Genomic DNA, 24,765 nt, shown 5'->3' with positions numbered 1-24,765 from the left:
ATGGAAAACACATTTTTGGTAATTTTTTCCCCAGATTTTAAAGCAGTGCCAAGTTATCCTAAACTTCCTGGCTGCAGAAGGTTACTTAACAACAGAGCATATAGACTGTGTGTGGGCTGCAGCTCAGCTGAAACACTCAAGTCGTTATGTCTATGATTTACTGCCTCAACTTATAAAACATTTAGAGCCTGTCCCTTTGAGATATATGTTAAAACTAGTATCCAAGCTTCATCCATCTACTCATACTGAACAAGTAAGTGTTAACATCACATGCGTTTTTAATATGATCTTTATATTATGATGGGAGTTTAAGGCTTCATTCACTGTTTGTTAATAATCATATTATATCCTTATTATGTTGGTTGTCTGTGTTGGAAATATGTAATTACAGAAGAGGTTTGTTTTTTTAGTCTAATGGAGCTGTTTACATGTTGAGAATGTATTTTCTCTTTCAGACCTTGTATCTGGCATCAGTGCTGACGAAACATTTGTGGAACAATGCCTTGAGAACACAGGCGGTAACTGCCACCCAGCAGCTGAGTAGACAGTCACATTCGACACCAGTCAAGTCATCACATGCAGACTCATCACTAGAAGAAGGTGAGTTTCTTATCACACCATAACATGCGTGTCTTTCACTATTCTATAAATTTCAGTAGTTTCCAGGAATTGAAGTCTGAATGTCTCCAGTACATATCCTACCTTCAAGTATAGCACAGGCAAAGATTTTTTATTCATTTCTATGCCAATTCCTTACTAATAGATTGCCTGATCCAGTTGAATATACTCATAGATAATACTATAGGATGTGTGCGACTTGATCAAACTTGTTGAATTAACAGTCATTTTGTCTAAAATCGCAGCCCGTAAACATGTTTAGAACCATTGCTCACAGATGAACAAGGCCTTGATCAGGATCATGCATACTGGGTTACAGGTGCACATCATTCTAACAACAGTTTTTCCAAGATGGACTCGTTCTACATAGTGAATTTTGCTTGCACATTACAATGACCATTTGCATCACATTCCTATTTAGCCAATGGTACACTTACACTCTTAGATCATTGCTAGTGGTAAACTTTGCGATGTCAATGCTTTTTTCACATGATGTCTTATCACCTGAATTTAGTTTTGCTAATGGAAAAATAAGTCTAACAACCTAATACTATAAAAGCAGATTTAATTTTCAAAGCTACAAATATTAATTCAAATGTGCTTCTACATGTTTGACATTTGTGATGATATTGCTCTTACAAAAAACAGGTGTTGCTGTTGGTCATCATAGTATGAGTAGCAGTGAAAACAGCATGAGTGCAGAAGTAAGTGATATTGAGCAAGAGGAAGAATTGCATCATCGTCATCACCACCACCACCACCACCACCACCATCATCATCGCCATGGACACCATCCAAAATGCAAACACAGGCAGATTGGCCCTCGGAAAAGGGCCCGGCAGCAGTTGGTGAGTATTTTATATAATGTTTATCCAGTGCTTTTTTTTAATCTGTCATGTGTGCTCTTCTATGGTTTGAGCTCTGGCCCACTGTAGGCTTATACATCACAAGTCCTCAAGCTGGTCTGACCTGTTTTAACCCTTTTTCAAATAATTTGTTAAATCTTCAGGAATCCAGTGCAGAGAATGAAGAAGACATCGAGGAGGAAGAGGAGAGTAGGGAAACCAGTGGTAGTGAGGAATGCAGTGTGGAACGTAGTCATAATAGTAGTGGCGTGGAAGAAGAGGATGAATCTGATAGCGATTATGAACAACATAGTGGTATGAGCGAGGCTGACGAATGTAGCGAGGACGTGCCTAGTGATGAAGTTGAACACGGCGAAATATGTGAACATGCATCACTGAGTCCTGACAGTCAGAGTAGTGAATTTGGTGCTAGGCAACGTGGTATTCATCATTGTCATGGTGACGGATCACATCCTTCACCCCATGAACTGAGGACTTCAGATGTTGAAATGGCAGATCATGAAAGCCAAAAAATACGAGTGAAATGTAAAGTGGGTGCTCGGACTAGAGTTGATAGTGAGCAAAGAGCCTTGAATAAGAGTGATTCTCAACACTCTAATGATTCCATGCCTCCATTGGAGGATTCTGGCGAGACTCAAGAGTATTTTGATAGAAGTATGGAAACTGAGATTTATGATTGCAGAGGATTACTAGCTGGTCATCATCATGCCATTAGAAGGTAGTTATATTTATGGTATATTTCTTTCACTGGTAATATGGCCTTGTTGCAAATCTGCTTGCTTCTATGGAAGATATGGATAACAACTTGAAAGATTCAATATTTATTGATTGTTCTGAGTGTCTGCCGTGATGTCATAGGCTGTGGAGTAATATTTGTCTAGTTAGAACGACGTTATTTCCTTCATTTGCTGGCTTTTGCTGCTAATCTTCATGAACAAATCTGTGTTCACTGCCAGATTTATATTGGCAGTGAAACAATGAAATATAGTATTCCATAAACATGGGCTTGTTTGAAATTGTTACTTGTGTCTTATTTGAAAATGTGTCATGTTTATATCACTTTTGGAAACTTATATGATCTAGTCTATGAATTCTGTATGATTTAATGATTGTGATATGCAGTTATAGCTTGCAAAATTAAATTACCTGTTTAACTGAACACTTGTTTGCAGTAATATGGATGAAGTTTTAAGCACTGAAGATATCAGTTGTAGTAGTTCGCAAGCCAGTGCCAAATCAGAAAAGAACATGGCTGACTTTGATGGTGAGGAGTCTCTATGTGAAGAGGAATTAGCACAACTCAGTGCTCACCAAAGAGCACAGTTAAACACGCAAATGCAACATCAGTTAGTTAAAATGACCACTATCTATCACCGAGTACAAGGTAAGAAGTAGTTTTCATAAGACACTGAGGTATAAGGAACATGTAATTGTGTAATGGGAACTTTTCACAAAGTGCTGGCAAGTCGCAATTTAGCCCCATTATGCAAAAACAACAAAATGATATACTCGTTTTGAACATCACATGATGAACATGATGCCAGAACTGTTCATTTGGTTTATATGAACATTTTGAGGTCTGAAGATGTGTTTAAATTGTGTCTTATTTCCTCACTATATTTTTGCGACAAACCAGGTGAAATGAACATAAAACTCGTCTACTTCATACTGAATCTGTGTTCTTGTTAAAACATTGTAGACATGTCTATCAATTGTTACTGATATATATATAAATGGAATGTTTTAACGTATTGTTCATATGAGGGGAAGTGTTTGGTTTGTTGAATGCAAGTCAAAGACATTGCTGTGCACATATTTAATTTATACCCTTCTTATAATTGAATTGCATGTTAAATCACAGTTTGCACAACCAAGAAAAATAAGTTGGTAGCTGTTAAGAAGAAAGCACATATTTCATGTATATTCTTCCTGTATTGCAGGTTTACCAGAACACAAGATAACTCAGGAGCATTCATTACAGCATTTTGATTTTAACTTTGAAGATGTTTGCAAGAAAGGGAACACTTTGCTTTGGGATTTAGTGCAAGAAGACACAGCTGTAAGTTTTGTTTGGCTGGCTGTCTGGTGTACATTGTGTTTTATTCCCATTTTCTCTGTCACTCTTTGGCTGATTTTATTGGTACTAAGACAATACTTTATATTATTAAACCACATATCTATATTCAGATTCTTTGACTGATTTTGTTAGTACGAATACTGACTTTAAAAGTTTTAGAATAATTTGGATATCATGTGCACATTGTGACAATTACTTCCATCACTCCACTTTCAACAACAAAATGTATTGTTCGAGAATAAAGACATGATACACCCTCTTTGTATGTTCTGAAATAAACTTCCTACAATTTCAATTCAGTATACATACATCACCGACAATTATCTGTAAATGATTGTTTTCAGTCTTTTCTTGGAGAAGGCCTGGCGATGGAAGCAGAGAAACTACTTTGTCAGCTGGTGGTCTGGTTCACTGACAGACAGATTAGAATGAAATTTATTGAGGGTTGTCTTGATAATATTGCTAACAGTAGGTAGGTATTACCACTTTCTCTATCAGTTATAATATTTGACTCTTGACAGAATATTTGTATTTGAATCTTGTGACAAACTATTTATTTCTTATTTTGCTAGGTCTGTGGTTGTTTCAATTCGTCTTCTACCAAAGTTGTTTGGATCATTTCAACAGTACAGGAATACATATGACACACACTGGATAACAATGTAAGTGGAATGACTTCTCTAGGTTTTATTTATTCATGTTTAGGCTGTATGTAAAAGTCATTTTGTTTTCCCACCTACCATTCAATTTTTCTTTGGCAACAATGAAGTTTTTTTTTTTTTTAAATCACTGACACAAAACCTTGAGCCAAGTAGTGGCCATTTATCTAGTCCAGTAAAATTGTCATGTAGCCATTAGCTATGAACTTTCACACACACTTAAGGTAGAGATGCAGGTTCGTGGGCATTTTTTGTGAATTTTTTTTTTTTTTTGCTTTTTCTCACCCAGACAGTCTTGGCTAGATAGTGTTAAAATTTCGAAGCATTGTCATTGTTGGAACATACTCAAAAATCAATTTTAAAATATAGGAAACCGAGGCACGCGTATGTGATTAAAAGTCCCGAAAGTTTGTTTGCGTTGCTCTTTGATTGACAAGTCACCGTTGATGTTATATGCAAATGAGTGCTGGCCCCAGTTACAGAGCAGCCAGTGTGCGACTTCCTGTCCTGGCTCTCTGTTTACTTACCTCAAGCGCGATTAACTAGCAAACTACAAAAACAGACAAGACGTAGACGCTTCCAGCATGCAAGCAGAATGAAACAAAACATACACTTGTAACTGATAAGTAAAATTTTTCACCCTTAAATAAATTGTTTTTTCATTTATTTTCATGTAGGAGTTAGCGTCGATAGGGCGATTTAATTTTTGCGCAAAACAAGGCCACAATTTTTCTTGTTTTCTTGGTGCATAGATTTCAAGCTTTTTCGCATTGTGGGCGAAACTAAAAAATGTTTCCACAAATTTTTACTCCAACAGCATTTTAAAACTGAAGTAAACATTTTTCGTTTCGATGTAATGATTATCGTGCTGATAGAATTGTGATGCAATTGACAAACAACACTGCTGTTGCTGTCATCGATAACTAACTTTTCAGTGCCAAAATACACAAACATAAAATGCTCGGTTAATTAAAAATAAAAAAAATACCCTGGGAATTACCGAAAAATCGGCAATGAGATGCTGTTTTTAAACACCGCGGAAAAATCATGCACTCTGCGATGCCAAAACTGCGTCATACAAAGTATTTTTTAAAGGTTTGAGGGAAGGTAAATTTAGACACAACCCATACAATGGCGATCGCTATGTTTATATAACTGTATGAATAAGTCATCGGCTTTACGTAATCCATTGTGCCCCTCCCTCAGTGGAATTGATAACACGACGCCATGACAGTTTTCACGCTAGGTTGAGACTTCGCGGATGTTTTTTTTTGTCCGTTGCCCTCGAATTGTAAATGTTTTTATTTTATTTTTTTTACCTGACGATTTAACATCGGCAAATTACGGTTTATGGTGTATTTCTAGGAGTTTCTGTTACACATATGAAGCGAATAATTCGTTTTAAATTTTTTTTGTACAAAATGGCGATTATCTCAGTTTCATTTTTTACTCCAAATTTCAACTTTAAAACTATTTAACTTCTAGACGGTTCATTTGTTTTCGATGAAATTTTCAGAAACAGAAACAATAGAGCTGCCAATTAGCGGCTCTGCTCTGTTAACTGTGGACGATTTATAAAATGTGAATGTTTCAAAGAGCACTGTGTAAAAACTTTTCAATGGAAGCACTAATAAATAAGCCATTATGTTCCTAGTAAACAGAAGTTTTAAATAAGTGTTCTTAAATTAAAATCAGGGTATGCATTCAAGAGTTAAATAGTTTTAAGTGCTCTTTCACCTAAAATGCATGATTTTAACCCAAAATCAACACCACTTAATATGGTATCATTGTACATTATTGTACACCATAAAACTCAAAAGTTTAAATAAAACTCTTTCAAATGATATATAACTTGATTGGTAAAAAGTATATTTTACTCATGTAATTACAGTAATTAAAGGCAATTAGAAATATAGTCTCCCAACCTGCATCTCTACCTTAAATAAATGAGTCACAATTTTATCATAATCAAAGATGGTCGGCCGTCTCCACATTACCATGGCTGATCAACAATTTCAGATGAACTAATCCATCTAAATCTTATACGACAATAAACCAATTGTGGGTTTCTGTGTAATGTAATATTTTTGTCTGAATTGTTCGCCATAATGTGGTCATTGTTCATAGTTAGTTGATAGACAAGAATTAAAATAATCCAAAGTATCAAGTTGATATACCATTGAGTGCTTGCAGGTAAACTGTTAATTTACAGTATCGTGAACTGGAAATGTGTATTTTTTATTTTTTTGAAAATTAGGGTAAACATTTGCCCATTGATGTGCATGTCATTCACCAACTTGGAACTAGATTGCACCTTTGCATAAGTAATTAAACAGTGCATTTTAATTCTTTAATTGGCTGTTGCATGACATGATTTGATTTTGTTGCATGCTTAATCTACTTGTGTAAAATAAAAATTTATGTCATTCTTTTAGTTGGGCTGAAAGAGAGCTACATATGATGGAGCATTTTTTTAATGATCTAAGGTGCTATACTGAAACCAGAAAGAAACTGAATTTTGATAAAGAATTGTAAGTATTCATAATATCTCGTATTGTCCATCAGTGATTGTTGTTTCATTGGCTACGATTATCCCAAATGTTTCCTTTTTCCATACAGGTATAGCCATACCATAGAAGTACAAGCCAGATTACAATTCTTGACATGTGTATTTTCTACTCTTGGATCACCCGATGATTTCCGTAAGTTTGTTATTTATTTTGTTGTCTTTAGTCATGATCCATGGATCTGTGCTTTGGGCAAATAAGGCTTGAATGTGCTTCACAATTTTTTGTGGATTCAAATCGATTTTTTTGCCCATGTATTCAAAAGCAATATATGCTAAATGTTGAACATGTATCTTGTTTTGTGTTATTGAATAAATTTAATATAAAAAAATTAAAATCTTCTTACCGCATCATTTTAAAATTTGCCCTGGACAATAAAACAATTTTTTCTTTCTTTTTTTACCCCACAAACAAAATTCTACTACATGGATATAATTAGACTTTAGCCCTGTTCCTATCTGTCAGCTGAGATAAGTCCCTTTTGGATTGATTGCCCTGGTTTGTGAAATTGTCATTGATGACTGATTTTTTGCATATTTGTTATTCCTTGTAAACTCCTGACAAAAAGAACATTGATGCACCAAATATGTAAACATACAGTCTTTAGTCAGGTAACATGGCATGCTGGTAGCTGGAAATTAATTTTTGTTAAAGATTAATCCTCCAGCTGTCTCGATGCCATTGAAATTTGTAAAATTCTGTACATTACAACTCATTCAGTTATCACACAAGTAAATTTGGTCTTTAAAAACTGTAACTAATATTTATTTGGCCAAACTACATGCAGTTATCAAATGTTTTGTTCCTGATACAGTATTTGTGTTTTCAACTTTTTGATTCAGGGTTAACAATGGAGCAAGTGGATACTCTGTGGTCATGTATGGTTACTGACTCAGAATGCAGTGATGAAACTCTAAACTGGTTCCTCAATCAGGCAAGAAATAAAGACCAACATGCCATGGGTTTAGAGACGTTCAAACATATATTTTACGAAAAGGTGAGAAATCTATGTATTGACATTTATTGATATTTTCACTATTGTGAATTGCCAGGGTTCGTTTTTCTGAAATCACTAAAACATTTGCCATTGTTTGTTTTTTTCTACAGATGCCGCAATTGAATCCTGAAACAATCAGCATGACTGGTCTTAATTTATTTCATCAGCTGTGTAGTCTTGCAAGAATAGCTAATTCAAGTTATGATGGAACTAGTACTGATGTAAGTCTTGCAAGTATATCTTTAACAGTGTTAACATAGAAAATGTTTGGATATTATTTATTCTCGTGATAGAAAAAGAATACAATCTGTTTGGATATTATTTATTCTTGTAATAGAAAAAGAATACAATCTGTTTAGCTGTAGTGGTGGAAAAGACTACTTCAACAAAATCACATTTTAAAGTGGTACTCAACGTGTTAACAATTGTCAATATATCTGATAATTTGGCTTTCCATTCAATGACTTGCAGTTGTTGGCAATTACCACAGAGCACTTCAAATAACAAGGACTTATCTTAATGTAATACCTGTATTTCACTATATTTATGCCATAATAATGCAAGTAAATTGATTTGAGTGAATTCTGAGTGCATCTGTAATTGTGAGATTTCCTCTCTTCCTTATAATGTTAGATGAGTGGTATGGATCAATTATGGAGCATTGCATTAAGAGCACAAGATACTGATGTCAGTATGTCAGCAATACAATATATAAATTCATTCTATATTGAAGGTAAGATGCCAGGAATCCCACACTTGCGTTTACTTCTTTGTCTTGGATGAAAACGATAATTGACACGAAACCATTTCACATGAAACAAATTGACCATGATACTTGATTGTTTATCACTACTTTGTTTAGAGATACTTTTCTAAAAGAGCAAGTATTGTACTTGACTTGTGAAACCCTTAACTATAACAAATGACTGGGGTTGTACTTTCCAAAGAAGTGTGCTTTCCCTTATATTGGATATAGAGCAGTTGTACACAGTAGAGCTGTCGATATCACAAATATATGTTTGTGTTTTGTAGCTGGGAATGGCACACTGGAGAAGGAAGAAGAGTTTATCCATCGATGCATGGACAGTCTAGTAGATGCTTCACAAAACCTTGAAGATTGTGAAGAAGCAAGTCTTTTGATTATCCAGAGAGGATTGTTACTTCTCAAGACACACCTTGAAACTTTCAGAAAAAGGTGGGTGTGGGTCAAAGTATTTGGGACTCTTGAAAGAGATCCAAAAATATTTGTTGGTAGGCTGTGAAACTGGTCTAAGAATACAATACAGCATTTCTATGTGTCTAGTAACAAGGCAATGTATATGGGTGTAAGAAATAACTATTGTTTGGTTGTGAAGTCATTTGTCATTTAAAATGTAGTAAATCTTTTAAAAGCTTTGTTTTTTCTTGGTAACTACAGATCAAAACAATATTGACCTTGTGATCAGACTTCTTGACACTTATTTAAGTCACTGAAAACACTTTATTGCTACAGAACATAGATGTGTATTGCAGTTTAAAAATGACATCTTTTGATGATTTTGTAATCAATCAGTGACTGACTCTAAGAGGTGGGATGAAAGGAGGGGATGTGACATTCGTTTTTCTACAAACAGTAGTTTATGGTATGTGGGACTTGCAAACATTTACTAGTACTCTGAATACGTAATTGAAGTTCAATATGCATACATTACCAGGTCTGTGAATATTGATCATGGTAGTAAAACTAAGTTTAATATTAATAAGTCCCTAGCAAAGCCCAAGATGAATACTAACTAGTTCTTTCACAAACTCACATTCACATTTAGTATTTCTAGAAATGTACATTTGTATTGTGATTCTGTGATCATATCATAATCATGCGACTTCAAATTGTAATCTTCATCTTGTATCCGACCCTTATTTAACAATTCCCTGCTAGTGCTGCTACTGCCGCCATTACATTATGCTAAGCTGATGGAGATTTCATCTGTGTGTCAAATCCTGATGGTTTTTTTTGTTTTGTTAAATTACCGGTACTCAGATATGCATATCATTTACGTATGTGGCAATTAGAAGGCAATGGTATTTCAAGTCATCAGCAGAATCTAAGTGGTAACGTGGCTACCATGAGAGTGGTTTGTCAGATGGCTGGAATGTCTGATAAGGTGCAGTAAAGATGCGTTGATAGGCACAGAATAGACCTAGTTCTATTTTGTGTGTTCAGTGCTGTATTATTTTTAACTCCATTTAAATAAGTTTGCATGTGCTTTCCTGAACAAAGACCACTTTAGAAATTTGTTTCCTATAAACTATAAAGGCAGTTGTTTTGTATGCATTGATTTCTCCTTCTCATTAAAAAAAACCTAAATTCATAAAGTTTATGCTAGGCTTATATTCCACTATTACAGTTGACCATTGAAATGAGTTGTAACGATTTAGTTGCCGACTTGAGAGCCGAGGTCACACACTGGTGTGAGGTCACCCATCAACAAGACGATAAGGGTGGAGATGGTAAAGACAATGGCAGTAGACGATTGAGTTCATCCTCGTCACTCGGTGGGGTGGTACCGCAGTTGTTAGCACAGCCAGTTGGTGGTGGGCCAGGTCAAGGGCCTGTTCGGATGATATCATTAGGTCATGAATTAACCCCTGATATTGATGAAAGATCTTTAACTGAAACTGGATTTAAAGACATGCAGGTGAGAAGCAATGTCAATGTTCAATTTTGAAATTATCTCCTGTGTTCTCTGCATCCGTTGATTTTGATTGTCGAAGTAAATTTTTCAAAATTTTCAGCATGATCTCCAGCCAGTGTGAACTTATGTTCATAAGGTAAAAAATGTAAAAATAATTGTAGAAAAATACTTTACAAATATGCAAAATGATGCACCATCATTTTGTGAAAAAATTATGGCACTCAAAGAACTACTGGTGAGTGTTATATTGTATGCAATGTGTAGTTTGAACAAAATGCAATATTAATTTACTCTCTATGATTGCAGCTGGTGTTTGTATCTTTTGGCAACATCAGAAGAGATCGTAAACGAGAAGGCATCCAACTTCCTGCTTCCTGTATGCCAGCACCACTAAGGGAGAAATTACCAATGATGGTTTTGTTACATGAACCACACTTCAGTCAAATTTTTAGTCTCTTACAACAACTAAATAACCATGGTAACAACACAGCTATTTGCATGGTAAGTTTGACTTCTCAGAATTTGTTTACATTTTTTTTTTTTATTGTTGTGTTATGAACATTTTAAAAGTGATTCACTTGCATTTCAGATGAACAGGAAGGAAGCCAAACTATTGTCACGAAGAGTGTGGGAATTGTTGATGTTACTTCCAACAAGTCCAGATAAATTGGGAAAATTCCAGTCTCTTATGTCAGGCCAAGTAAGTTTGCACAATGTTATTACTTTTTTAGTCCCTATTGAACTTAGTCTGGAACGAGGAATTATATTTTAAATTCCTTCTCTGTGCATCTGTCTGTGTGTGTGTTGATTTGATTCAAAGTTTGAAATGACAGGTAATAATGGTAGTGAGGTATACATGTTCATGTTTTTTCACTTCAATGAAATTTGACCAAAAAACACCAAAAATCAATATTTTAACATGTCTTTAGTATTTGTCAGGCATACCTGGGCATTGACATCACTCTTTGTGATGCCAAAAAAACTCAGCTATGTACTTCATTTGGTTTTCAAGATATTTAGTAACAATGTGTACTGGTAGTTAGTGCTCATTGGGAATTATGCTAGTGTTATGAATAAATTATGTGAGTGAAGGACATCATGTAGCAACCAGTGAACAGTGAAGAATGACTCAGTGATGGATCTAGTAGCTTGACCAGTTGCTTGGAAAATACAGTAAATGTAAAACTATAAATCAGTATTGAAAATATTATATACTTAAGTGTTTACAGCATTATTTAATGGTTTTGTGTTGATTTCATTTTTTTTTCTGTTTGAAAACTGTTCCAGGATTCTGGTGATGGCGATACTGATAATAATGATGAGAGTAAAGTAGATTGGAGTGATTTACTGAGTGAGGAGAACCCACAACAACTACTCTATTCACTGCATATAATTGAAGCATTAACCAATCCACACAGGAAGAGGACAAAATCATTGGTAAGTTTTATCTGAACTTTGACATCAATGGAAAATGGTGTTAAAACAGAGGTTAAAATAATATACAATATTGTTCCAATAGGCCTCGTGCATGACCTCCAAAGGGTCACACTTCTTTGTACTTTCTTGGGGTACAAATTGCAAGTGCTACCATGTACACATTCCACGTTTGAGACTACATTGTATATGACAGTACTCTGGCCATTTACCTAACATTATGACAGAATGGAGCTATAACAAACAAAATAGTGGATATCATGTTATTACTTTGTCAGTGTATTCAACAGGCTCTAATGTTGTTTTCTGCTTAATAGTAACACGGTACAAAAACAAAACAAATTCAGTGGTTCATATCCACAAATTTTGTAATACAAATAACTTTTAGAAATATCTGTACCCTGAAAATGATGATATTGGTAATATTAAAATTCACACCATATAAAAGTTTGAGATGATGGAGTAAACGTTTTACTCCCAATCCTGTGTAAGAGACTTATACTGTGCAGTATCCTATAAATAAAATATTTCTGCAAAATTAAACTTTACTAGTGCAAATAGGTAATTGTGCACACAAGTTTTGCATGTGATTATACTTGCTATTAAAGTATTATTCTTATGTTCAATCTCATAAATGTAATCACTGTAATCTTTCGTACTGTTGTTTCCGCCATGCTTTCCCTGTATCATTTCATGCCCTTTGTGTGCATTAAGCTTTATAAGTGTCAGTTGTAATTGCCCCATGCTTGCTGTAGTGCAGGTTTCAATTTGCTTGCTTTCTTTGCTTCCTTCTAGGCTAGTGTGGGAGGTGGTGATTCCACAATGGGTAGTAAATCTGAGTTTGGAATTCTGGATACTAAGGTAGGAATGACGATAAGGTGTATTCAGAGATGTGTTAATTTCCAATCACACTTGTTTGAATTGATTTTTTCAAATAATTTCTCTTTTTTTGGACGTAGGGTTCATTTGGTGAAGCTTATTCTAGTCGAATTGACACTGAAGCTGGTTATGAGGATGCTAATGCCTGGATGCAAACTGTGAGTTGTCATTTCGGGTTTGTATTTAGTTTGTTCATTCGTTACTGGGCCATCTTTTATTCTCTGAATCAATAGTGCAATGAGATGGTGCAACACATACATGATAAAGAATGACATTCTATGGTGTGTCTGTTGTTTACACTGCATTACCGGTATATAATTATTATTTTCTTTTGTTGGTAGTTTGTAACACACGGTGCACTGAAACATTTGTTCCATGTCTTCATGTCAGGAACATTGCAGGTGTCATCAGAACAAGAATGGGATGAGGTAAGTTTACTGTTAATATCTGATTATTAACTGCATCCTAATTACAAACCAAGTTAGGAGTTCTAAACAGTGTTAATAATAACAGAAAAAAAGTGTCAAATCTTGAACAAGTGCTAAAATCCTCAATTCATTCACTGACATTTTCGTGTGACAAATAAAATGCGATAAAGATCGTGAAATTAACATTATCATGTTGGCTCTAAAAAAGAGTGACTTAGGAAGTCAAAGTGGGAAGATAATTGTCAAAATGACTAAATGCATTGTTGTTCCAAACTGAATTTATTGTTACTTTGTTAACTATATTTAGATCATGAAAGAATATACTTTTGACTGATGCTTTTTTGTGTGCGGAAATTTAAGTTAGAACTTCTTACATGTACTCATTGCAAACTGCCCTGATTAGGTGGTTTACTACATTTATAGTACCAGTATATCAAGATGGTCAACATTAACCAGAACTGAACTGAACTGCATACAGTTCGAATATAATTTGTGTTCATAATCTTAACTACTGTAGAATGAAAAGAGTGTAGTGCTGGCCATTACGGTGTTGGAATATCTAAAGATTGAGTTCCGAAACAAAAGCACAACTGAATATTGTTATTATTGTTGTTGTTACAGTGGCAACAAGACTGCTTAGCGTGTCTGCTAAAGTTGATGTATCAGTTTGGTGTGGATGTGGCTAACACTGACCCAGAAGGCCAGGATGAAGTATTTTACTCGCAGTCTAATTCAGACTATGAATCTATGAGTAAAAGAATGAGAAGAGAAAAGCATTATCATAACAATGATCCTTATATGAGGATGTCATTGAGAGTTAAACAGGTGAGTTATTGATCATAGAGCACACCACAATGCAAATATGTGAGATGTTTGCATAAGTAAACTCTAGCTATTGATCATGCCAAGAAAACTCTAGCTATTGATCATGCCAAGAAAACTCTAGCTATTGATCATGCCAAGAAAACTCTAGCTATTGATCATGCCAAGAAAACTCTAGCTATTGATCATGCCAAGAAAACTCTAGCTATTGATCATGCCAAGAAAACTCTAGCTATTGATCATGCCAAGAAAACTCTAGCTATTGATCATGCCAAGAAAACTCTAGCTATTGATCGTGCCAAGAAAACTCTAGCTATTGATCGTGCCAAGAAAACTCTAGCTATTGATCGTGCCAAGAAAACTCTAGCTATTGATCGTGCCAAGAAAACTCTAGCTATTGACCATGCCAAGAAAACTCTAGCTATTGACCATGCCAAGAAAACTCTAGCTATTGATCGTGCCAAGAAAACTCTAGCTATTGATCGTGCCAAGAAAACTCTAGCTATTGATCATGCCAAGAAAACTCTAGCTATTGATCATGCCAAGAAAACTCTAGCTATTGATCATGCCAAGAAAACTCTAGCTATTGATCATGCCAAGAAAACTCTAGCTATTGATCATGCCAAGAAAACTCTAGCTATTGATCGTGCCAAGAAAACTCTAGCTATTGATCGTGCCAAGAAAACTCTAGCTATTGATCGTGCCAAGAAAACTCTAGCTATTGATCATGCCAAGAAAACTCTAGCTATTGATCATGCCAAGAAAACTCTAGCTATTGATCATGCCACGAAAACTCTAGCTATTGATCATGCCACAAAAACTCTAGCTATTGATCATGCCACGAAAACTCTAGCTATTGATCATGCCAAGAAAACTCTAGCTATTGATCATGCCAAGAAAACTCTAGCTATTGATCATGCCAAGAAAACTCTAGCTATTGATCATGCCAAGAAAACTCTAGCTATTGACCATGCCAAGAAAACTCTAGCTATTGACCATGCCAAGAAAACTCTAGCTATTGATCGTGCCAAGAAAACTCTAGCTATTGATCATGCCAAGAAAACTCTAGCTATTGACCATGCCAAGAAAACTCTAGCTATTGACCATGCCAAGAAAACTCTAGCTATTGATCATGCCAAGAAAACTCTAGCTATTGATCATGCCAAGAAAACTCTAGCTATTGATCATGCCAAGAAAACTCTAGCTATTGATCGTGCCAAGAAAACATATATAATAAACATGCAGAGAGGTTTGCATTATGGATATCTATCTGTTAAGGAGATGCACACAGAATTAAAAATAGCAAATTATTTATTCTATCTTTGTGCATTGCTATTTAATTGTATTTCAATTTTTTTTCTCAATGGCTAGAATGAACAAAACATATTTTGTTATTGATGTGAATCCTAATATTGTGAAATAAATGGTAATTTCTCTCCTATAATGTATTTACATATGCTACATAACATTCTCTTGTTTACACATCTTTGTTTACAGAACATGCTAGTATTGTTGTCTGAGGACGGTGCATTGACTCGACTCATGAGTCTCATATACGATGCAGCAGCACCTAAACAGTTTAACCAGAATCATTCTGGATGCCGAGGAAGATCTGATGGTTAGTATGCACATCAGTCGATACACTATCTGATTCCATTCATGGTCTGCTATGTGTTAATCATATAGTGGGGGTTTTAGCTTGATATGTCTGTACACATACTGTATATGTAGTCTGAAAACAGAACTTGTAGTTGCATCTCAATACATCTGTCCACACCTGTATCTCAGACATGCCTCTGTTGATTTCATTCAAACTTTACACATACTTTACACATACATCACACAGCATATCATACATACATACATACATAAGCACATGTATTTGTTTCATTGTCCAGTTCAAGATGGCCAGATGGTGGCCATTTTAGTGCTAAAAATTCATCAAAGTCAAACATTTTTGAAGTTCTTGATGTAGAACTTGCTTGTGTATGGGCACATTTCCTACACGTTTGGTACCAATTTGGTACATTAACCAAAATACTAACACCCAAAAAAAAGTCGTTACTTTGTTTTGCAATTACATGAAATTGTTCCTTTCATAATATACCTATTATCAACTGGTGGCCATTTACTTTTAATGGGTTTCATGCACGTTTCTCTTGAATGAAATTTCTTTTCTGTTGAATCTTAGTTCATGGATAGAATATCAAAAGATATACATCTTCCAACATTTTTGTTGTGATTGATTCACTATGGCTGACTGACAGCCAATTTTATTTTAAAGTGTCATCATTTTTTACCTGTCTGGAAATTTTTTTTCGGAGATGACCAGGCCAATTTGGATCAAAGTTGTTATAATGATCTTACATTTGAATTAAGTCTCTGTTCAGTCTTTATCAATACACAGATGGAGTGTCAAGAGATGCATCTGTGTCGACAAAAAAGGCTAAGCTTGATACAATACATGTTAATAGTTAATAACTTGATATAATGACAAAAATAAATAAGTCGCTAAAAATCATTTCTACAACATAGTTTAATTACCTTTTGAGCATTTTCACCAATGACATAGATATGCACCTGTAGATGTTGTAGGCCTATGCAGAGACCTGATTAGTTTTTGGGTAAAATATTGTGCATATTAATTATCTAATTTGCATAACTAACCAATTTTCAACGTTCACACTGATATCTCAAGTACTATCATCACATTTTAATAACATTTGGTACATAAATACTCTAAGACAATAGACAGACCTGATTAATTATGGGTTAAAATCTCTACATATTAATTACCTAATTTACATAATTAAATCAATTTTAATCCTTCACACTGATATCTACAGTATTAATTATTCCATTTCAATGAAACTTGGTACGTAGATGCTCTAGGACAATGTGCAAACCTAATTAGTTTTTGGTTAAAATCGGTTCATATTATTTCTGTAATTAGCATAATATTTTATAATGTTTCACATTTCAATGGTACATAGATGGTTTGTTACATTGTGCACACCTTATTAGTTTTACACTCAAATCTGTTCATATTAATTATCTGATTTGCATAAATAATTTTTCCATCAATATTTCAAGTACCGGTACAAGTAGTTTTGATTTAATGTGTCTCCAATACTCTCTCAGCACACAGGAGTTCTTTCTAAGCTTTCTTTGATTGTAATGATAATATTAATTTATCAAATTACACTGCTTTCAAAGTATGAAACTTGCATCTTATTAGGTAGTATTAATTAACTACATCACAGACCTGATGTTCCATAATGTGTTCCCTTTAACTATCATGTGCTTCAAGTATGGTCTTCAAGATATGTCACTCAACATGGCTACCACTCGTACCTCCTTCAAGAAGCAGATGCATTAAAAAGCTCTTTAAATTTCATTTCCATTTGCCATTTTATCATTATAGCTCAGTATCATCTCTGCCAAGACATTGATTTCTTTGCAATTGAAGGTGAGCACCATTTTATGTTACGTAGTAACATGTTGCATGTTAGTTACAATACTACAATGTAGTTGGACATAGAGACCTGTCTTAACCAACTCCATTTGCTTACATCTTCCATATAGCCTTTATGAACTGTTGTCGCGATGTGTTTTCCATCTTTGCTCATTTGATATCCACATTATTCACCAACGTCATTGTATATTGCGCAACTTGAGCAGTAATCTGTTTGGTTCATGTTTAACGGAGTACATTGATGTATGTGATCAAAATGTTTAGTCACCCTGTTACCCTGAAACACTTGTCAAAAGATTGAGTAAAATTATTGTTAGTGAAATTGTCTCGTTTAGTGTGTTCACTCAGTGAAATTGGACACATGTTGTGGGCCGCTCTCCTTGCATTAAAAATAATAGAATGCACTGCAAGCTTACAGTGTTTTTGATTGGGAGAATGATATCTAGTTAGAGGGGCATAAAGTAGATTACCATGATAATCACTGAAATTTACTCTTGCATGTATACAAGATGATTAGTCTTACAAGTCTAATGATAAAAAAATAGTTTTTTCTTCCCTTCATGAGCTATGTGCATCAGGTTATGAGGCATCAAATGAGATGCAGTAAACATGGACTTGTATTAGTATTGAATGTCTTTTTGTTTCAGTTATAAGATATTCCCTGTTATTGCTGATAGCCTGGGCCAACACTCGGCCAGCAGTAGTTAAATTGGAACTGTGCAATACTGATAATTTTGATGTATGGTTAAAAAGACTAGTTTTAGAATCACCCGAGGTAAGTGTTTTGTTTATATAAAGTAGTTTAAGGTAGCGAGAAGGTTTTGTGACGTTTTTAAATAAAACATTCTCTGTCTGTTGTCTCGTTCAGAACAGTAATTTAGGTTATATATATCAAAAGACTAAGTATAGAGGTGCAAGTTCGCACAAACTGGACAGACATTGTTTACATAATTATCACGTGACATCAAAAATGGCGAACCTTGTAAAAATGACTAAGTACGCGATTGCGAGAGCACACTGCGGAATTTCCTGGTGAAATTTAAGTTATGCATTGTACGTAATCAAGTCCATTGAAATGCGTCTCCGATAATCAAAAGACCTATTATTCCGATTTCTATGCAGGTTTGTTTTTTTGTCCCCAAATTATTTCATACTTGGCACCTTTAACAGACTATTATTCTGTGTCAAGGCATTTTCTTTAAAAACCCAGACATATTTTGCACCATCATCATCTTTTGAACGATAACTGCGAGTTTGAATGTCCTAGTCCAAACGCACTTGATTTGGCGGTGTTTCCAATGAGTCGTTCTCGATCAAAACTTCAACTCGAGAAAAACGCGAAAAACAGTTTTGGTTATTAAAACTCTGTAGATTTGCTGCATTATTATAAATATACACTAAAAATGGCCAAACATATTAACCACTGATATCATAGAACTCATAAAGAGTGTCAGATAATGAATAATTTCAAGTTCGAGCGTGAAAAATGAAGAAAACTGCTGACATTTAAGTCCGTACTCCAGGAACGTTCGGGTTTTCCATTGTTATGCAAACGAACAACGAGGGATAATCCTCTGACAAACATTACTGTCCCACTGTACACGCTGACAGTTTACAAACAAGCTAATCCTTCAAGTGTCTCAGATAAGACATCTAATAAAACGGTTTTCATGGTGAAACAAAATGGCCGATGTTTGAAAAAAAATTGCTGTGTCAGAGTGCGACACTGAGTGGCAGATTTTTCTTTGCCTCATCTGTCAACGCTTTCTTTCTTTTCTTCGCCATTGCGTTAGAAAAAAAATGTATTAGTAAAATAGAATATTGACTTGGAAAATAAAACGATTTAAAAGAAAGTTGTGCAAAGTTACAGTACTACTCCTTTCGCACAACCTCCCGCCCACTTCCGCTTTCCAATCACCTTTTTCTCTTGCTTTTGCGACCGCTTGTTGAATTCAACCGGACAATTTCCGCTTTTTTTTCGACCGCGCAAACCCCGAAATATCACCGCCCACCTGCTCGCTCGCGCGCATTTAAAATTCGGACTAACAGAATAATTTCCGAGGTTCGCATTGTCTTATAATTGTCTTTCTGGTTTTTATAGATGTTGAACAGCTGACAAAAGTTCAAATACTTTTTGTTTTAACTATATATAATTATATGCACGCAACCTGTCCCTTTGACCTCGATTTGGCGTGGACTGAATATTTTATTTTAAACAATATTCTGACGTGAAATACAAAATGTATTTCAACACAAGTACGACATGGTTGTCGGGGGTTTCTTTCCTGATTGTTGAGTCTTCGCAATGTGTTTTGTATAATTATTGCTGTTTTCTCCCGATGCTGAAGAACCGTAAAGCTAAATGGCAGTTACATGCATGGGCTGAGTGAAAGAAAATATTTCTAAGCCTAAAATAAAACCTAATATTACACCTATTTGTGTATTTGTTAATTTTACATATGTTTGTCATGACAGTATGTTTGTAAATATCTAGAAAAATCTCGTCTTTCGTTGATAATTTCGATTGTTTGTTTGGAATGACTATCCCCATTGGTTTCTCCATACTGAGTTTAGGAAGGGCGTCGATCAACACCGTGACAATCAGCCGAGAGAAGACAAACATTGGCCGTAATTCATGGAGATCATGTCTGAAATTTTTGGGCTGAAACCCCAAATAATTAATCAAGTATTATTATTTTAATATATATTTTATTTTACGCAAAACTAAACCATGCCCAAAACAGAGCTAGAGTTGTTCGGGGTGAAACAACCGCATTGAAGACAATGCAACTTGAACTAGCCATTTCTTACCTTGAAATAAAAAAATTAAAAATTCGAAGAGCGTCGGGGGAAAATATTAATAATCATCCTTATCAATCGCTTGCTTTATTTTATTCGAATCCATGAAATTCACGATTTTTTTTACATTTGTTGGCAACTTCCGCGCTAAAAAAGATTGAAAATGTGGGTGTGGTTATTTTGCAAAGTCCTGTTGATAATACGGACAAATATGGTTCTGTGACCCAGTTCGTGCTCCGATCAGGTGACTCTCAGCCAATCAATGATGTTGTAACAAAGCATATTTGACGCTAATTGAAGGGTCGTCATACAATCCAATCACCGGCGTCGATTCACATAGTTGTTTGTGCTGTGACAGGCTTCAAAATTATTCGCTGAAAAACATATATTTTGACAAACTGATGGAATTTGACCTTAGTTCAAAAAGAAAATACTAGGCTAAGATACATTAGAGCTCATGCGAATCAGTTTTCTCTGCAAGTTGTGAAATAAAGTAAACCAGAGTAGTGTCGATGATTTTCAGCCCTGAAGGACATTGAATTGTTCATCGACTGGCCACCAAATAGTTATGGCTATAACTAAATTTGACACGTTTTTCTTTTAAGCCCAATAAATTATTCATACATGTCAAGCTCTGTTCGATTTTTTCAGGGCATGTGGCCGTTTTTAGTCAAAAATATTTTTTGTGGGAACACTTTTGCGGTACGTATACAGTATAGACCGAGCTCATTCAATGATCGTGACTTAATTTTAAAAATTGAATGTCAAATTTTACCAGACGTGGACCGATGTGGATTCGATATCGTTATTTTTGGAATTAATCACTAACATTTCCTCGTTTCTCTGCTCTGTCAAAAGGAGTTACCTAGGCTTTTTTCACGTAACTGTCTCATTAAAATAAAAATAAAAATATTACATCTAGAACAAGCACCCAAAACACGTAACAAGAGGTCCCAGTTCAGTTGCTTTCACGATACAAGTGTAATTAGATTTGAAGTGTCGTTCAGAATGTAATAATAGTTAATACTAGTTGTATGTTCACACTTCACTATCAAAACCACCATTTCGACCACCCATGTGCCAGTTTTCAGTGTTTGGGTGAGCGGTCAATGTTTTCAATAAGCGAGCAAGCGAAAAAAAAAAACGCGATTAAAATGCGGTCGGTTTCCGATCGGACAAGACCGCGTGGTCGGAAATTAAGCGATAAGCGTTCGATTTTAAAGCGGAAGGTTGGGCGAAATGAGTACTGTATGACCATGTTTCTCCGACGAAGTCTCGACTGACAATAATGCTGACAATGGACATTAGATAAACACGCATTGTTTGCAACTGGAAGCTTATCACCCGTTATATCAGAATCGTCAACAACAGAGTATACAGATAAGATTTTATCATTTAATTCCTTCCAAAGATAAACACTATGCAAATATCCACGAAACGGCAGTTGTAGTCTTTTCTGCTAGTGTTTTAAAACACTAATTTGAGCAACGTTATTTCGCAATTTCGATCTTTTGTAAACCTGGGGTGATGTATCAAGGTCTAAAGTAACCGTTTTATCAATTTTTGAAAAATCAAGAAAAAAGTGAAAATTTCCCTTCTCGCTACCTTAATGTGTGTATGCAGTCAGATTCAGTTACTTGTGCTTACAGGAGAACTGATAACCTAACATTAGTTTTACACTCTAAACTATTATAATGTCTACTATACATTGGCTTTAGACAGAGAGTTACTGACGGTGGCTTTAGAGACATTGACGGTGGTTTTAGACACAGTCACTGTTACTGACCTTGGACAAAGTGTCACTGACATTGGCTTTAGACAAAGAGTCACTGGCATTGGCTTTAGACAGAGAGGCACTGACGGTGGCTTCAGACAGAGAGTCAGTGACGGTGGCTTTAGACAGAGTCAGTGACGGTGGCTTTTAGACAGAGAGTCAGTGACGATGGCTTCAGACAGTCAGTGACGGTGGCTTCAGACAGTCACTGACGGTGGCTTTAGACAGGGTCACTGAATTCTGAAATTATATCTGGCAGAAAAATGGTTTACTGAATATCAGATCTTCTATTTCTAATTGGTCTAATTTGTAGGTACTTGTAAGGCGTGAGGCATGTGATGCATTGTTCAGGTTATGTCTTGGTAACAGTAACGTTAGCAGACAGTTCTCTCACTCACTTATGTCAAGTCTACTAAGTTTTCTCACTGCTGCTCAGAATTACAAGCCACCTCTTAAACAGGTATGTAGCAGAACAAAGTACTTCAATCTTTAATCATAGTAGTATTAATGTTTCCAGGTGTGTAAATGGGACATTCAACTTTCAAGATAGTGCTGACAGTGACTGTAAATTAATATTAAAAAAAATACTATCAGGTGTGGGTGGAAAAAAGTTGTTAGTAAAGGTGGGTATCAGTTTAGGTGGTAACAGTAAGTGTATAACAATCGTAGGTGTATGTGGGTAACAGGTTTGGGTGGATAACAATTCTGAGTATGGGTAACAGTTGTGGATATGGGTGGGTATTTGCAGGTAACAGTTGTGGGTGTAGGTTGTCAACAGTTATTGGTATGGCAAGGTAACATGAGTGAGTGGGTGGGTGGTAACAGGTATAGGTGTAGGTGGGTTTTGTGTGTTTGGTAACATTAGTTGGTGTATGTGGTGGGTAACAGTATGGGAAGGTAACATCTGTGATAGTAGGTGGGTAACAGTTGCGAGTACAACTTGTCAGTGGAAGTTGGTTGTAGGTGTAGGTAGATAACAATTGTTAGTGTATGGGTAACAGGTGTGGTATAACAATTTAGAGAGTATGGGTGGGTAAGTTGTGGGTATTGGAAAAAGGTGGGTGGGTGTTTGGGTTTGTAACAGTTGTGGGTAAGGTGGGTGTTAGTGGGTAACATTTATGTGTGTGGGTAGGTAACAGTTTTGGGCATGTGTGGATAATAGTTGTAGGTGTAGGTGGTCATCAGTTGTGGTGTATAGATGGGTAATAATTGTGTGAGGTTGGATAACAGTTGTTGGTGTATGTGGGTGGCAATGGGTGACAGTTGGGTGAGTGGGTGGTTAACAGTTGTGGGTTAGGTGGATAACAGTTGTGGGTTAGGTGGATAACAGTTGTGGGTTAGGTGGATAACAGTTGTGGGTTAGGTGGATAACAGTTGTGGGTTAGGTGGATAACAGTTGTGGGTTAGGTGGATAACAGTTGTGGGTTAGGTGGATAACAGTTGTGGGTTAGGTGAATAACAGTTGTGGGTTAGGTGGATAACAGTTGTGGGTTAGGTGGATAACAGTTGTGGGTGAGGTTGATAACAGTTGTGGGTGAGGTGGATAACAGTTGTGGGTTAGGTGGGTAACAGTTGTGGGTTAGGTGGGTAACAGTTGTGGGTTAGGTGGGTAACATTTTTGGGTAGGTAACATTTGTGTGTGTGGGTAGGTAACGGTTTCGGGTATGTGTGGATAATAGGTGTAGGTGGTCATCAGTTCTAGGTGTAGGTGGGTTATAGTGGTTATATGTTGGTAATAATTGTGGGTATAGATGGGTAATAATTGTGTGTGGTTAGATAACAGTTGTTGGTGTACAATGTATGTGGGTGGCGGTGGGTGACAATTGTGTAGGTGGGTAACAGTTGTAGGTATGGGTAGATTACAGTTATGGTTATGTAGAGGCGAGTCAGGCAATAAATATGAATTATCATATATTTGGCTTTATAATTGCTTAAAGATTACTATCGTACCTGATAGTGGAAGTATGTTCCCAGGCTTCACAAATGATATTCTTTTGATGCAAATGTTAACAGTGTCCATTATAGGGTAATCATCATGACATCTGTCTGTTTTTCAGGTTTGTGATCATGATGAGGTAGAAGAAAATAATCTTGGGTGTAAGAACTATTTTAGATTGCTCAGTTTACTTGTTGATAATGTGGATTCTGAAGAAGAAGATGGGGATCCACCGGAACAGAAATTACAAGAATTAGACAACATGGCAAAACATTTAGCTGAATCAATCAGGAAGTGAGTCTGATGATAATTATGCATTTGTATGTCATTTGATTATTATGTACTAGTTATAAATTACAAGTAAAACATCTTTGACTTTTAATTTCCATTGTTCTCTCCTTCAGCAAACAAAAACACACTGAACATTTGTAAATGGGAGCAAATCTCACTACAGTGATGGGACAAGTTAACCCGTTAGACATAATCCAATATGTTGTCGTTCATCTTTATTGGATTATATGTGTTTGTATTTCAGTCGTGACATACTGGAGCAAAGACATAACACGATAGAAGATGTTGCACTCACTGGTTTATTGAAACTCTGTTCAGCTGTCATCCAACATAATCCACCATTCAAATATGGTAAAGACGGACAGGTGAGGATATGATGGTGAATCTTAGTTCAGTATATTTCCTATTTTATAAGTATGAGTGTATTCATTTTTAAATAGTGGTGTATGACCAATAATATTGGAATCA

At 35.6% G+C, this 24,765-nt stretch overlaps 1 protein-coding gene across 1 annotated transcript in view; it reads left to right on the top strand.

Annotated features, from left to right (window-relative positions):
- Positions 1 to 24,765, top strand: part of LOC102802213 (ubiquitin carboxyl-terminal hydrolase 34-like) — an 81,715-nt gene that overhangs the window by 17,887 nt on the left and 39,063 nt on the right. Inside the window, exons 10-38 of the mRNA XM_085492011.1 lie at positions 35 to 253; positions 456 to 600; positions 1,267 to 1,466; positions 1,628 to 2,202; positions 2,657 to 2,868; positions 3,425 to 3,543; positions 3,906 to 4,033; positions 4,134 to 4,223; positions 6,656 to 6,751; positions 6,840 to 6,922; positions 7,630 to 7,784; positions 7,895 to 8,005; positions 8,418 to 8,517; positions 8,817 to 8,979; positions 9,805 to 9,928; positions 10,172 to 10,462; positions 10,766 to 10,960; positions 11,049 to 11,159; positions 11,747 to 11,896; positions 12,689 to 12,754; positions 12,853 to 12,930; positions 13,114 to 13,200; positions 13,822 to 14,025; positions 15,520 to 15,640; positions 17,447 to 17,491; positions 18,145 to 18,272; positions 22,384 to 22,530; positions 24,128 to 24,300; positions 24,542 to 24,662. Coding sequence (XP_085348137.1) covers positions 35 to 253; positions 456 to 600; positions 1,267 to 1,466; positions 1,628 to 2,202; positions 2,657 to 2,868; positions 3,425 to 3,543; positions 3,906 to 4,033; positions 4,134 to 4,223; positions 6,656 to 6,751; positions 6,840 to 6,922; positions 7,630 to 7,784; positions 7,895 to 8,005; positions 8,418 to 8,517; positions 8,817 to 8,979; positions 9,805 to 9,928; positions 10,172 to 10,462; positions 10,766 to 10,960; positions 11,049 to 11,159; positions 11,747 to 11,896; positions 12,689 to 12,754; positions 12,853 to 12,930; positions 13,114 to 13,200; positions 13,822 to 14,025; positions 15,520 to 15,640; positions 17,447 to 17,491; positions 18,145 to 18,272; positions 22,384 to 22,530; positions 24,128 to 24,300; positions 24,542 to 24,662 — 4,437 coding nt within the window. The remainder of the gene's footprint in view (positions 1 to 34; positions 254 to 455; positions 601 to 1,266; positions 1,467 to 1,627; positions 2,203 to 2,656; positions 2,869 to 3,424; positions 3,544 to 3,905; positions 4,034 to 4,133; positions 4,224 to 6,655; positions 6,752 to 6,839; positions 6,923 to 7,629; positions 7,785 to 7,894; positions 8,006 to 8,417; positions 8,518 to 8,816; positions 8,980 to 9,804; positions 9,929 to 10,171; positions 10,463 to 10,765; positions 10,961 to 11,048; positions 11,160 to 11,746; positions 11,897 to 12,688; positions 12,755 to 12,852; positions 12,931 to 13,113; positions 13,201 to 13,821; positions 14,026 to 15,519; positions 15,641 to 17,446; positions 17,492 to 18,144; positions 18,273 to 22,383; positions 22,531 to 24,127; positions 24,301 to 24,541; positions 24,663 to 24,765) is intronic.

This window comes from Saccoglossus kowalevskii, chromosome 2 (genome assembly GCF_978046115.1).
Source record: "Saccoglossus kowalevskii chromosome 2, keSacKowa6.1, whole genome shotgun sequence".
In the NCBI taxonomy this organism is placed as follows: domain Eukaryota; kingdom Metazoa; phylum Hemichordata; class Enteropneusta; family Harrimaniidae; genus Saccoglossus; species Saccoglossus kowalevskii.
Note: the sequence above shows the minus strand (reverse complement) of the source record. Positions and strands in the feature narration are given on the sequence as shown.